The 13170-nt window shown below is 50.8% G+C and overlaps 4 protein-coding genes across 4 annotated transcripts; all 4 read right to left on the reverse strand.

The window, feature by feature from the left end:
• Window positions 1-275: 275 nt before the first annotated feature.
• COCCADRAFT_89757 (uncharacterized protein) lies at window positions 276-3650 on the reverse strand (the record flags this gene model as incomplete). Its single annotated transcript, XM_007711689.1, has 1 exon — window positions 276-3650. One exon carries the CDS (start codon window positions 3648-3650, stop codon window positions 276-278), a length of 3375 nt encoding a protein of 1124 aa, XP_007709879.1.
• Window positions 3651-4627: 977 nt separating this feature from the next.
• COCCADRAFT_24272 (uncharacterized protein) lies at window positions 4628-6439 on the reverse strand (the record flags this gene model as incomplete). Its single annotated transcript, XM_007711638.1, has 4 exons — window positions 4628-5073; window positions 5135-5734; window positions 5910-6012; window positions 6068-6439. The coding sequence occupies 4 exons, from the start codon at window positions 6437-6439 to the stop codon at window positions 4628-4630; spliced, it is 1521 nt and encodes a 506-aa protein (XP_007709828.1).
• Window positions 6440-8078: 1639 nt separating this feature from the next.
• On the reverse strand, window positions 8079-8837 carry COCCADRAFT_24273 (uncharacterized protein; the record flags this gene model as incomplete). The annotated part of the gene is made up of 1 exon (XM_007711639.1): window positions 8079-8837. The coding sequence occupies one exon, from the start codon at window positions 8835-8837 to the stop codon at window positions 8079-8081; it is 759 nt and encodes a 252-aa protein (XP_007709829.1).
• A 995-nt stretch (window positions 8838-9832) lies between these two features.
• COCCADRAFT_3006 (uncharacterized protein) lies at window positions 9833-12239 on the reverse strand (the record flags this gene model as incomplete). The annotated part of the gene is made up of 3 exons (XM_007711628.1): window positions 9833-11800; window positions 11850-11951; window positions 12009-12239. The coding sequence occupies 3 exons, from the start codon at window positions 12237-12239 to the stop codon at window positions 9833-9835; spliced, it is 2301 nt and encodes a 766-aa protein (XP_007709818.1).
• Between the last annotated feature and the right edge of the window lie 931 nt (window positions 12240-13170).

Consider the following 13170-nt stretch of genomic DNA (forward strand, 5'->3'; position numbering starts at 1 on the left):
ATCAACATCAGTCATCATTCCACAGCTTTCTCGTAAGGCACAACATCCGGGATACCCCTCAAACGATAGACCGAGGTGGTTGAAAATTCCGTTGTAAGTACGCCAATATCCCTAGCCCCAAAACACCTTGCGCTGAACCCTAACATCTTGTCTTGTTACTGAAAAAAATATAAAGTGAGTCAAAAAAAAGCCGTAGAAATTCGCACAAAAAGGCCAACTAAAACACATTGAATAGAAGAGAAGAAGAAGACGAAGAGTAGGCGAGAAGTAAGCGACTAATTCTCGCCATTACTGAGCGGGCTAAGACCATTAGCCTTGGCCGCATTTCTCAGGCTTTGCTGCCTTGCCAAAGACGCTTGGCTGGCCTTTTGCCGAATCTTCATCGACTTGATCGAATTGGACGGAGATGGTCTGGGCGAAGGTCTGGGCGATATCCTAGGACTGTTGTTGCTGCTGTTGTTCAGTTGCTCAAACCGTCCAGCAATATCTTTGACACGACTGGGGGAGCCTCCACTCTTTGATGACTCACTCGCCTGGCTTTCGCTGTCTTGAAGGACTGACAAGATGCTGCTACCGTCTATATCGGCGTTGACAACACGCAGTTTGGACTTGGGCACTGTGAACATGACTTGAACCACTCGTCGCTCGACAGCTGCTTCAACGTCCCAATCAGCCTCGCTAGCGGGAGTACACGGACGGTCTTCACCAACAGGAATACCGAGGTGATTTGCAAGAATGGGTGAGCGCGGTGTAGGCATGCGATCATCACCGTCAAGGTTGACTAGCAAGTTGCCGCCCCTTTCTCTCCACTCCTGGCGTTGGCGTTCACGCTCAGCCATGGCAATGTCTTCGGGTGTACCCCAGTCATCACCAGCAGTACGACGCCAGGCTGGATCTTGTTCATCGTCCAGCCAGTCTTTTTTCCCTCTCCTATTGCGCCAAAAGCTTGCATCTGAAGCTGCACGCTGGGGTGGTGCAGTGGCGGCTGGGAATGATTGCCGCATGTCCACCTGGCGTGGTTCAGTAGGCGAAGTTGGATCATCTCTATAGGGTTCTTGGTATGTTGCAGGAGCAATCATTGACTTTGTTCGTTCAGCGCCCGAGACTGATCTTGTCAATACCTTGCGGACACTACCTAACCAGCTCGTCCTTCGCACTTTGGACGATGACTGGGGTACACCCGGCATGTCCAAGACGAAAGATGTAGCTGGAGTAGCAGTGCCCGTTCGGCTGTTGCTGTGATCTGTATCGTGGCACGCGTCTGATTTAGAAGAACCAGTATCTGGCCTCGGTCGCTCTGGGTTACCACCAAGCAGTGCTTCACCCTCAGCTTGCAGATGCGCAAACGACGACTGAATGGCTCGGAAAGATTCCGAGTCTGGTCGGCCATGACTCTGTTCACTATTGAAAGAGTGTGTCCGAGGTTCATCAGGAGAATGTCGGCCAACCTCCCCTCTCCTCCTGGCCTTGTCGCTGGTAGGGCTTGGATTTGTTGATCTGGAGGAGCCAGCAATATTTCTCGGCGTATTACCGGAGCGCATCAATACACTTTCAAGAGCACCCTCGTTTGCAGAGGTCCAGGACATGGCACTCCGCTCACTAAGGTTTGAGCTCGTGCGCTCGGAGTTTGATTTGTCCGGGGAAATTCTGCCAGCCGAATTTAATTGAATCCGTCCGAGAGAATTACTTTTGATGTGACTAGACGATTCCTGGGTATTCGATGCAGATGCAGCGTATCGCATATCTCTCTGCATATTGCCATGCTTTTGGCTAGGCACGGACGCGTCCAAAACTGGGGCATTGTCGAGAACTGCAACTCCAAATTTTGGTCGCAGTTCAGCCATCTCAGGAGGCCTTGACAGGGGCAAATTATCTTGAGCTTGCTCTTCGTCCGTTTCCTCCTCGAGTTCATCAATTGGATGGATACCGCTTGGACCGCGAGGCTTGTTGACACCGTACGCAGGTCTCCCACTCATACTACGTCGCAACCCGCGCGTCGGACTCGGAATCTCAACAAGCAAGCCAGTTCGTTCAACTTCGCCTCCACTTATTGCCTTCCAGCCCTGGCCGCCCTGAGCTCCTTGGGGAAAGTAGTAAGAACCATTCTGATCGACGACATAGTCAGATGCGTCAAGTCGACCCCCACGTTCATCGCACGCTGGCGCATAATCCTCCATGTTGTACCTGTGAGTAGTATATGACAGATCCTGAAGTTGTTTTTCCCGGATGTGTCGGCGGTTCTTTGACCGTCTCCTGTAGCACATGTACAGGGCGACAACTCCGCATATGGCAACGAGACCGATGGCTATACCAACGCCCAAACCTGCTTTCTGTCCAGTTGTTGATAAGAATCCATTATCTTCAGACGAAGATGCAGATGTCTTGGCAGGAGGCGTGTAATCGGCGATCCAGGTATTCGAGGTAGTATTGAGGAAGAACGTCTTGGCGTTGATACTTGATGAATCTCTTCGTCGCTGGGCACCAGACGAGGGAATGGTATACCCTCCGGTGACCATCAGAACACCTCCAGGTAACATGGCAGCACCATGGCCATACAGTCCTGAACCAGTTGGCAGTCCTGAACCACTGGTAGATGGCACAGTCCATTGCCAGTCTCCGTAACCACCGTAGCCATCAGCAAGGCTAAGGACTACCAACTGAGGATCGGCTGGTGTGTTGATGTCTCCAACCCAGCCGCCGACGACGATGATGCTTTGACCATCCGCGCTGAGTACGGCAGTGTGACCAGATCGAGGCTCGACTGCAGATGAACCATCAGGCTGCTGAACAGGGATAAATGTCCAGCCTTGCTCTGGAAGGGAAAAGAGAGCAATCTGCGACATGTTGAGGAAAGCGGCACTAGTATGCCCTCCAATGAGGAGGAAGTTCTGCTGCTGAATCTGCGCGCCATCTTTACGATCCGAGAATGTCGGAGACAAGCCGGTAATGGTGAAGCCGGCTTCGGGCACGGGAGGTCCGCGACTCGAGGAGATGTCTAGTTGGTAGTTGAGAGACTGGGTGCTTGGGACCGAAGGCTCGAGCATAACGACCGAGTTGGAGTAGCTGGCTGCAGATTGCCATGACCCTGTTGAGTCGCTTGCATTGGGACACATGCCACCGAAAAAGTATGCTCCTGTAGTTTGGGCGTCCCCTGGTACGACGGATGAAAAGGCCATTCCAGCGCTGAGAAAGTTTGGGCCCATGCTGTCAGCATGCGAGCTATCGGTAACCGACACATTTTCTTGTTTCCAAGTACCCTTCGCACTGGGGTCCGCAGCATTGGGTATGTAAGTCCATAGCTGGGCTCCGTTGGCACCTCGGGTGCAGTCGCCGGTGTATACGGTCAGGTTTCCACCACTGTTGAGGAGCGGTGTGAAAGGCCGCAAGGTGGTGTCATCGAGGAAGGGCAGAGTTGAGTAGAGGGTATTGTAGGGAAGGTTGGAAGCCGTGAGCGTGGGGGACAGGTCAATGCTGCTGAGCTGGAACTGAGTCGATGACTGGGGCGAGGGACGGAAGACGTAGAGGCTATCGTTGGTCTGGAGGACGCGAGTCGGGTTGTAGGGCATGTGGACGACGGCGGCAGTAGGAGCGAGAAGCAGGGCCTCGTAGAACAGCACGAGCACGCAGCGTACCCGTGTCTTGCGGACCATGGTACATTCACCTCGAGAGGCGAGACGAATGTCCCATGAAGCAGACTATGGCTACCGGTACGAGAGCAGAGCACGGTGGATAGCGACAAAGGCGGCTGGAAATCGAGGGTGGGTTCAGAGGAGCAGCAGTTCATGCACGGGGCCATCGAGGTGGCTGGCTTCCGCTAGGGTCTATCAACATAGGCCCAGCCCTCCTGGCCCGCCCGCCTGCGCCCGCCGTGCGCTGACTGTGGACCAAGTAGCCAAAGCGCGTCATCTTCCGTGACAGCGGCCGTTTATCTGCCCAATCATTAGCGGGCGGCATCCTGAGGGCGACGGTGGCTGGGCGGCTTGGGTTGGGTTGGTAAACAGGGCCGGGGCTGGTTGCGCAGGGCAACTGTCGTGCTGGCTTACGTACGTGCATGTGAAGACGGGAACAAGCGGCACGGAAGACCCTCTTCAAGAACATGACTGGTGACAGTAATAGGTTGCCGAGATCCAGACTGACCGCAGAAACTGCACGGGGTGGTATGGGCCATGGGTGTCTGGACATGTGATGGATGGTCGAGTGGAGGGGTAGTACGCGACAACCATTGAGGAGGCTGGCCAAACCCCGGTCACAACTTGCGCCCGCCACTCTCATATATGGCTGCGAAAAACAAACTCTGGGCCCACGCTCTGGAGTACCTATAGCTTTGCGTGGAGCGAATCTTAAGTATTGGTTGGGTTTGTTTTTTGTTTTCTTGTTCAAGCCTCTTACACAAGTGCGAAAAAATAGTTGTGTTCTATCCGTAAGAGTCACGTGGTATGTACACTGCACAAGAAGTCCTCGCATTCTATAACTACCTAAAATCAGACCACCATTTCGCCCAAGAACTAACTGTAACCCATGTGCAACCAGCATACTATTACTAAACTACAAAAGACGCTATGCAAATCTCCAATGCTTGTACCTTTGCCTTAGGTACTATGATAACAATGAACATTCCCACGTTCATTTACTCGTCAAAGCCCAGCGATTCTAGCTTCAGCTCCTCCTCACGGCGTATATATCTCAGCTTGTTCCTCGGATCCAGCGCAATCGTATCAGCAAACAGATGCACCGGCTCCAACGACGCTCCAGCCGCCAACGTCCAGTCATATATAAGCAAGAGATGACAAAGCGCAATCTTCATCTCGTTTGCCGAAAAGAAGCGCCCGGGACACGCATGCAGGCCATGGCCAAAGGATATGTTTTCAGCGCCAGTTGATACGAGATGTGCTTTCATGGCTAGACTAGGGTCTTTTCGCATGCGGTAATAGCGATAAGGGTCGAACTTGTTGGGTTCGGGGTAGAGCTCAGGATCGAACAAGTTCGCGATGTCGACTGCGACGTATTGCCCTTTTGGAATAACCGTTCCGTCAGGAAGGACAACTTTCTCCTTTGCCATTCTTCTCATACCGACTATCCCACAGTGTTAGCTATTATCATGCCAAATCTTAATCAGTTGATAGTATATGCTTACAGATTGTGTTGGGGTTGATCCGCTGTGTCTCTTTCATAGTACTATCCATAAGCTTTAGATTAGCAAGAGCGAGCTTAGTCAGACCATCGGTGCTGATAACTTGAACGATTTCCTTTCGCAGGTCCTCTGCTAGAGAGGGGTCGTTGGCGATACGCGTCATAGTCTGGCCTAGCAAATCCGAAGTGGTATGGATTGCTGCAAACGAAAGAGACATTTGGAATACAGCAGTATCAGCGGTGCTCTGGCTTTCCTCATCGATCCACTCAAGCGCGTCATTATACCTCAGAGCTGGTTCGGACTTTTTCGCAGCTTCAAGCTTTAAGCGATTCCGTTCTGCGACAATCGGCTTCAGCAGTGCACGCGCTTGGTTGAGCTTCTGTTCGACAATCTTGACTTCCTTGGAAAACAAGCCGTATACCGGCTTGAGTATCGAAGGAATGCAGTTCATCTTCTTGGCGACTTGGAAACTACAGACTGTATATTCTTTTGAGAGTCGGAGCCATTCTTCGTTGCGGCAGAGCTCGTCTCCAAGAAAGACTTTGCTCGACAAGCGAGTCACCAGGGACAGAACACTATCTGAAACAGTAATCTCTTTCCATTCTAATCAAGTTAGCTTTTAATATTAACAGCCTAGAGAAGATACCATACCCGAGTCACAGCCATATATCGTATCAACGGCAAAGGTAGCTTCTTTAGAAAGTGGTTCTGTTACAGAGTCTTTGATATTTACATTAGTACTCCATTGTAGGCTCTATACGCTTGGTGAGGTACTTACTCAAGAACTTCGTAAGTTGCTTTTTCACTACTGTCTGCAAGATCTTCTTCTCGTGTGAGAGAATACAAAGTGGATCAAAAGCAGACAACCGATTCGGTAGTTCCTAAGTTATCATTTAGCTCACAAGTACAAGAAACATTTCTATCCCTGATACTAACGTAATTCAGTGCTTCTCCAAAGTTTAAGCGCGGCTCGTTGCGAATAGTGTTCGCATATGACGGTGGAAGAACAATAATCTCGCCGATGTGATTAATCAGCCTATACGGCTGCTTGCCGTAGGACTTTCTAGCCATGTCAAGCACGCTAGGGCCACTTTTCATAAACTCTATCCTCTTAACAAGCATAGGTTGGAACCATGCTGGAGGATTCGCCAAAGGCAGCTTTGACCGGTTGGTGAGGATGAACATCGAGACGATGAGTGTAACAACAGCAAGTGACATGGTGATAACTGTTGGTAAGACTTTCTCGGTTGTATCAGGGGATGGATCCAATAGGAGATTGGGAAGGTGCGAGGTGCGAGGAGCTGACATGTTGGCAAGTCATAAAATCTGTTCCAAGTCTGTTGCGATCAACCTGTGTAGAGATGTGAGAGATGTCAAGTAATGAGAAAACGTCCAGCCGTTCGTTTTATATATCAAACCCAAACCCTTTCCGCTGCTTTTGGTCCGCCTTCTTTTGACTATAAGTCGCGGGTAACGTAATCTCCATTCACCGAGAACATATCGATGATACTGCCCAGCAATGATGTTTGCTAGCCTCGGCCAATAACACGTTCATCATAGATTGATATGAGTGGAACTTCTAATCATCGATGGTTTCATCCATCAAGTTCTAAAAGCAATCAACAGTGAGTTGTTGAATTTTATGGGACCCTAGCAAGGTTCATGCACAGGGAAATTCGGCCACTAAGTGCATCGTTTCCTTACCGTATACAGGCAGAATCCAGAGGCCACAGCGATTCGAATGTCTTTTTTTTTTCAAATAACACATCAAGTGTGATCTTGTGGCTAGTATAAGATTCTGTGTTTAGTATGGATGTACGATTTACATCACAGCCTTTTTCTTTTATTTTTCCAACCCTCAAAAATGACCAAACGAGAGTAAACGTTTAGGGGTAGATGTAGGAGACCGCGGCCTCCGACTCCACACACACATATACAAGCAACATGCTTGTTGCTTAGACATGATCCACTGTGCCAATGTCTACGTCAACGACTGGATTCGTTAAGTCCGAGAACCACGCCGATCATAAACCCAACAAGCTTTCCTTCATAGTCAGCTACTTCAAGGTATTCACTCATTCCCTCGCCATTGAATATAAAGTGATTACAAGAAGCTCCTTATTATAGGATATAAACACCAACGACTTAATCAGGTTTATGCTATAGGTGGTAAAACGTAGTTGGTAGGAAGTTAGTCAAAGAGCTACGCATGGGCGGGTATTGCGGCCGTTCTGCGGAGGCTTGGTGCTTGGCCCAGCACATAGATCTTATTTCCAGCTGATTAAAGCGCGCACTACCTATCTAAGCTAGCGTTGATAACATCAGCGTTTTAACGAAGTACTTTCGTTCCCCCACGCTTTTCCTAGCCTAACAATCTTTTATACAATGATCTTACAAGAAACAGCGAGAGGAATCCTTCCTGGAGCAAAAAACGCCAAGCAGCTGCAGAACCTACTCGCCCATTGATCTCCCTGTCTGGTGAAGACGCATAGAATAGAACCTAGTGAACTACTGATAGCAAAACATTCTGCTGGCGTACGATCTTACTTAGTTACGTCAATCTACTACGATTTTACCTTAGGAATAGGAAACCATTTCAACGTCATAATAGTTCAAGCAGTAATATATAAGGTTATACAAACTATACTAAGAAATCTTTGAAACAAAAAACTACTAGACTATCTTTACTTGATTGTTTAGAGAAGAAAGAAGGATATAATAGATAAAAAAAATATAATCAACTTATAAATTTTAAGATTCTTGAGACATACATAATATACTAATTTTCTATGTCAAGTACCCACGTAGATAGAGATGAAAAAAAAATCTCTACAATAGTATATACTACAGCTACTAGCGACTCTATATAGAAGCACAGCACTAAATAAAATATATAACAAAACTCAAGTAATCTACACATAGCAATCTCTTAAGAAAAACAAGTTTCCTACCCATCAACCCAATTTAACAAAGCATTGGTAGCATCACCAGCGTCACTGCGCAAAAAGCACGCCTGAATCGTCTCCCCCGTATGCGCCGCACCCTTCCAATACAACCCATTAACCCCACGAATATCCTGAATCCTCTCCTTCCTCTTATTACTCTGAAGCCACGCTTCATGCACCCACTTCCTACTCGCATGCGAACTAGGATTGCCACCGTAAAACTGAACACTGACTGTGAGCGAGTCCTCTTCACGGACTATATTCAAGCCAGGACCACAGTGGTTCTCGTCAACGGACGAGGCGTCCGTGGACCATTCGAATTGGTTGTTCGGCAGCGTATATTTCTCCACGCACGAGACTTCGCTGGAGGTTTGGCCGAGAAAGTTGCGGTAGGAGACTTGCTGGCAGACTTCGTCGGCGGCGCATTTTTCTTGGTGCGTGATGATGGCGCGGTTGTTTGTGGGGATTACGGTTTGGCAGCGCGCGGTGTAGTCGATGTCGTTTTGACACACGGCTGAGAGAAGGTTGGTTCGGTAGTTGTAACGGCGAGTGTGGGTGTGTGCGTCAACGGTGGTTCGGGTGTCGGCTGCACAAGCTACTTGGCCAAGGTTCCTCCGTACAAGAGGAAATGCTCGGGCACTAATCTTGGTGTTTGAGGTCGTGGTGGGATTGAGTATATCGACTCCTGTCATCGACCAATCGACTGCTACCTCGGCGAAGGATACCGAAGCCATCGAAAGGAGAAGGTAAAAATGATTCATTTTGATTGTGTGGTATAGTAAGTGTAAAACGTAGGAGTTTTGATTGTTCTGTTGGGATCAAAAGGTGCAAAACTCGCTATGATTTCAGACAGAACGTTAGGCAGCGAAACATATATCAGTTATCGAGGCCCGAGCTGAGAGAAGATGAGGCTACAATCGTAACGGGACATGTCAGACATCATCTCATGGTAAGAACTAACCTAATTACGACCTCTGCCGTTGATATCCCGCTCACATTGTAAGCAGTAATGGGACACGCTAGACCTCACGTGTTTATGAGAACCACAAATTAATTTCCGCGGTTGTAGATTTTAAACTCTATAACCTATCTTAACCTTTTTTGACTTTTTTTTTCTTTTTGAAATTACGGCGAAACGAGTTCCGTATTGTCATCGCATCAGCGTTTCGTGATCATCTAAGGATATCCAAACTCCAACAAGCGCCCTTTTCGCTACCGTCAGGCTTTTCGTCTACTCGGCTGCCGAAATGGTGAAGTACACTCTTGCTGTCCAGGCAACAGCAACAACAGCTACTTGGCCTCCCCATTCACCCATCCCTTTTGACCAAGCCGTGTAGCAAAAAGTAAATCATCATCGGGAACAAACACACAGTGGATACATGACAATGATTGATGCATCTGCCTGTATATTTTCATATTCGGCTTGTGCCAGAAGACACTTATCGTCTCATTCTTCACTGGCTATACTACATACACACATCTATCTGTCCAGGTCAATCGACCCTGCGACCCGTGTCGCAAACATTCCCAATAAAACAAACGCCAGAGCTAGTTGTGCCGGACACCCATGTCCGTCCTATCCATACACAATCTGCTTTTCTTTTGCACCGCTCAACGACCCATGATGCAGGTTGAACTTTTGGGTATCATAAAACTCATTACACACACATTACACGAGAGCAAGTTGATATGCTACTCGACGCGGCCGCGTTGATGAAACACGGCCGCAAAGGGATTGCCAAATGGCAGAAGAAATTTAAGCCGCGTGCTTCTCGCGGTAGAACTTGGCAGCGTTGACCATGTTGATCAGCGCAGCCTTGGTTTCCTTCCACTGACGGGTCTTGAGACCGCAGTCGGGGTTGACCCACAGCTGCTCGGGCTTGAGGTATGTGAGCATCTCAGACAGGCGGTCCTTGATCTCCTGCTCGGAGGGAACACGAGGCGAGTGGATGTCGTACACACCGGGGCCGATGTGGCGTGGGTACGCCTTGTCCTCAAATACCTTGAGGAGCTTGGCGTCGCTCTTGCTGTTCTCAATAGACAGAACATCGGCGTCGAGCGCAGCAATGGCGTGGAAGAAGTCCTGGAACTCGGAGTAGCAGAAGTGCGAGTGGATCTGGGTGGAGTCCTGGACACCAGCGCACGCAAGCTTGAAAGAGTCGACGGCCCATGAAAGGTACTTCTCGCGCTCAGTGCCAGCACGGAGAGGGAGTCCCTCACGGAGGGCGGGCTCGTCGACTTGGATGACGTAGATGCCAGCAGCCTCAAGGTCGAGGACCTCGTCACGGAGAGCGAGAGCAAGCTGTTGAGCTTGCACAGACTGGTGGACATCGTCACGGGGGAAAGACCATCGCAGGCAGGTAATAGGTCCAGTAAGCATACCCTTCATGGGCTTCTTGGACACCGAGGCGGCGTACTTGGACTCCTTGACAGTCATGGGAGCAGGGCGAGAGATGTCACCGACGATGATCGGAGGTCGGACGCAGCGGGATCCGTAAGACTGGACCCAACCCTTGGTGGTGAAGACATAACCGTCAAGGCGCTCACCAAAGTACTGCACCATGTCGTTACGCTCGGGCTCACCGTGGACGTAGACATCGAGGTCAAGCTCATCCTGGATCTTGACAGTCTCCTCAATCTCCTTCTCAATGAACTTCTCGTACTCGGCAGCGGTGATCTCACCCTTGGTGAACTTGTTGCGCTGGATACGGATCTCCTTGGTCTGGGGGAAGGAGCCGATGGTGGTGGTGGGGAAGAGGGGCAGCTTGAGGTGGGTCTTCTGCTGGGCATATCGCTCAGGGAAGGCAGACTTGCGCTCGTGCTGCTCGGGGGTCACGCTAGCCTGGCGGTCTTTGACAGCCTTGTTGTTGGTGCGCTCAGATGAGGCACGAGACTGCATCGACTTGGCGTTGGCCTCGAGAGCCTCACGAACGGAAGCAGGGCCCTCGTTGACAGCCTTGGCAATGACGACAACCTCGGACACCTTTTGGACGGCAAAGGAGAACCAGTCCTTGACCTCCTCGGGCAGCTTCTTCTCGCTGTCGAGAGAGTGGGGAGTGTGGAGAAGAGAGCTCGAGGTGGCGACAATGACACGGTCCTTGCCAAGCTTCTGGACAGCAGTCTCGACAAGCTCAATGGCGTTCTTGAAGTTGGTCTTCCAGATGTTGCGGCCGTCAACGACACCGGCAGAGAGAACCTGGTTGGAGCCAAGCTTGCTGATGACGCTCTCCAGCTGCTCAGGGTTCCTGACGAGGTCGACGTGGATGGCAGCAGCTCCCTGGAGGCTAGGGAAGACATCGAAGTTGTGGACAACGTCACCAAAGTAGGTGGCAATGACAGCCTTGGGCAGGTCGGCGCCAACAAGCTTCTCGTAGGCAGGCTTGAAAGCATCCTTGACCTTCTGAGGCAGATCGTAGACGAGGACAGGCTCATCGATCTGGACGTGCTCGGCACCAGCCTCCTTCAGCTTCTTGAGGAGCTCAACGTATACGGGCAGCAGCTTGTCGAGGAGGGAGATGGGGTCGACAGACTGGCCACGGTCGGCCTTGCCGAGGGCGAGGAAGGAGACGGGACCGATGAGGACGGGGCGGGTGGTGATGCCAGCCTCCTTGGCCTCGAGGAACTCAACCACAGGCTTGGGGTTCTCAGCAAGCTTGAAAGTCTGGTTGTCCTGGAGGGTAGGCTTGACATAGTGGTAGTTGGAGTCGAACCACTTGACCATTTCCTGCAAGCATGTTAGCAATGCCTTGTTGACTGAGAAACAGTTGACCTACCAGACTGGGAACGTCGACGCCATCCTTCTGGTGGCCACGGCCCATGGCGAAGTACTCATCGAGCTTGTGCAGTCCGTGCTTGGAGTAACGCTCTGGGATAGCCTGGGATTGTTAGCAAAAGAAAAGGCAACACCAAGGTCGGGGACAAGAAAGACTTACGTTGAAGAGCTGAATGTGGTCAAGAAGGTGGTCGTAGAAAGCAAAGTCGTTGCTGGGAATGATCTCGACGCCAGCGTCCTTCTGGATCTTCCAGTGCTCCAACCTCAGACGCTTGCCCTCCTTGAGAAGGTCATCGCGGGAGAGCTTGTCAGCCCAGTAAGCCTCGTTGGCCTTCTTGAGCTCACGGTCCGCACCCATACGGGGGAAACCAAGTACTGATGAGTGTACCATTGTGATGTGCGTGTCCGAGATGGACGATTGATGTGGGAGGCAAGGGGACGATGAAGAGGAAGAAGGGGGGATGGAATTGGAGTGGGAGGATAGAGGGGAGGGAGGAGGGAGGAGGGATGAGGGGAGAAGAAAGAGCAGCAGATGGTGTGCTTTATGGTTTTTGCTGGCGTATGCTGGCACCGCGGGGTTACCGCTAATGGCGCACCGATGCCCCTCACCGCCTTCGGGGATGAGTGCATCGCCAAACACTATCTGGGCCTCAACCAACACAACACCCTTGGCCGGACTATGCAACAACACCGCTGCTGCAACTCGCGGTCAAGCGCGTCTTTCTGGCCCCTCTGCAGCGAATCATGGCCCCCACAGCACGCTGCTCCATCCGACATCGGTACTATCTGTGCAAAACTCCGAGTGCTAGCGTCGTCGATGCTGTTGCACGCCATACTCAATCAACCCAGTTCGGTGCTACTCGGGCACTTTGATAGTCGCTCGGAGTGGCAGAAAAAAATGATGCGTGCTGCTCGGGTTTTGCATGCTCGCTCCTGGTAGCAGAGTCAGCTTCTGCCCATGTGCTGTGTGTGGGATTGCATATCTTCTGCTGGCATGAATTCGCTGGCATGAATCAGCTCGCACGCCATTGCTTGCTGCCCCTCGCCCCAGCAGTCCTTCTGGGCCTCTAGTAGCTCAGACCCTGGCGATCATCCCCCAACCACACAGGTCGACTTTTTTATATCCCGAGACCACACGGAACAACACCGCACCATGCTCTACATTTACCCTACACTGCTCAATGCCCACCGGTTCTTCTCGTCATGGTCGGACAGTGGCCGAGCAGAAACTGGACAGTGATGCGGCGGAACCACCGAGCACCAGGTCTATTGAGCCGTTTCCACGACCCCGCATCACCTGTAAAACCCCGCCATAAATAGTC

This window comes from Bipolaris zeicola (genome assembly GCF_000523435.1).
Source record: "Bipolaris zeicola 26-R-13 unplaced genomic scaffold scaffold_32, whole genome shotgun sequence".
NCBI classification, from domain to species: domain Eukaryota; kingdom Fungi; phylum Ascomycota; class Dothideomycetes; order Pleosporales; family Pleosporaceae; genus Bipolaris; species Bipolaris zeicola.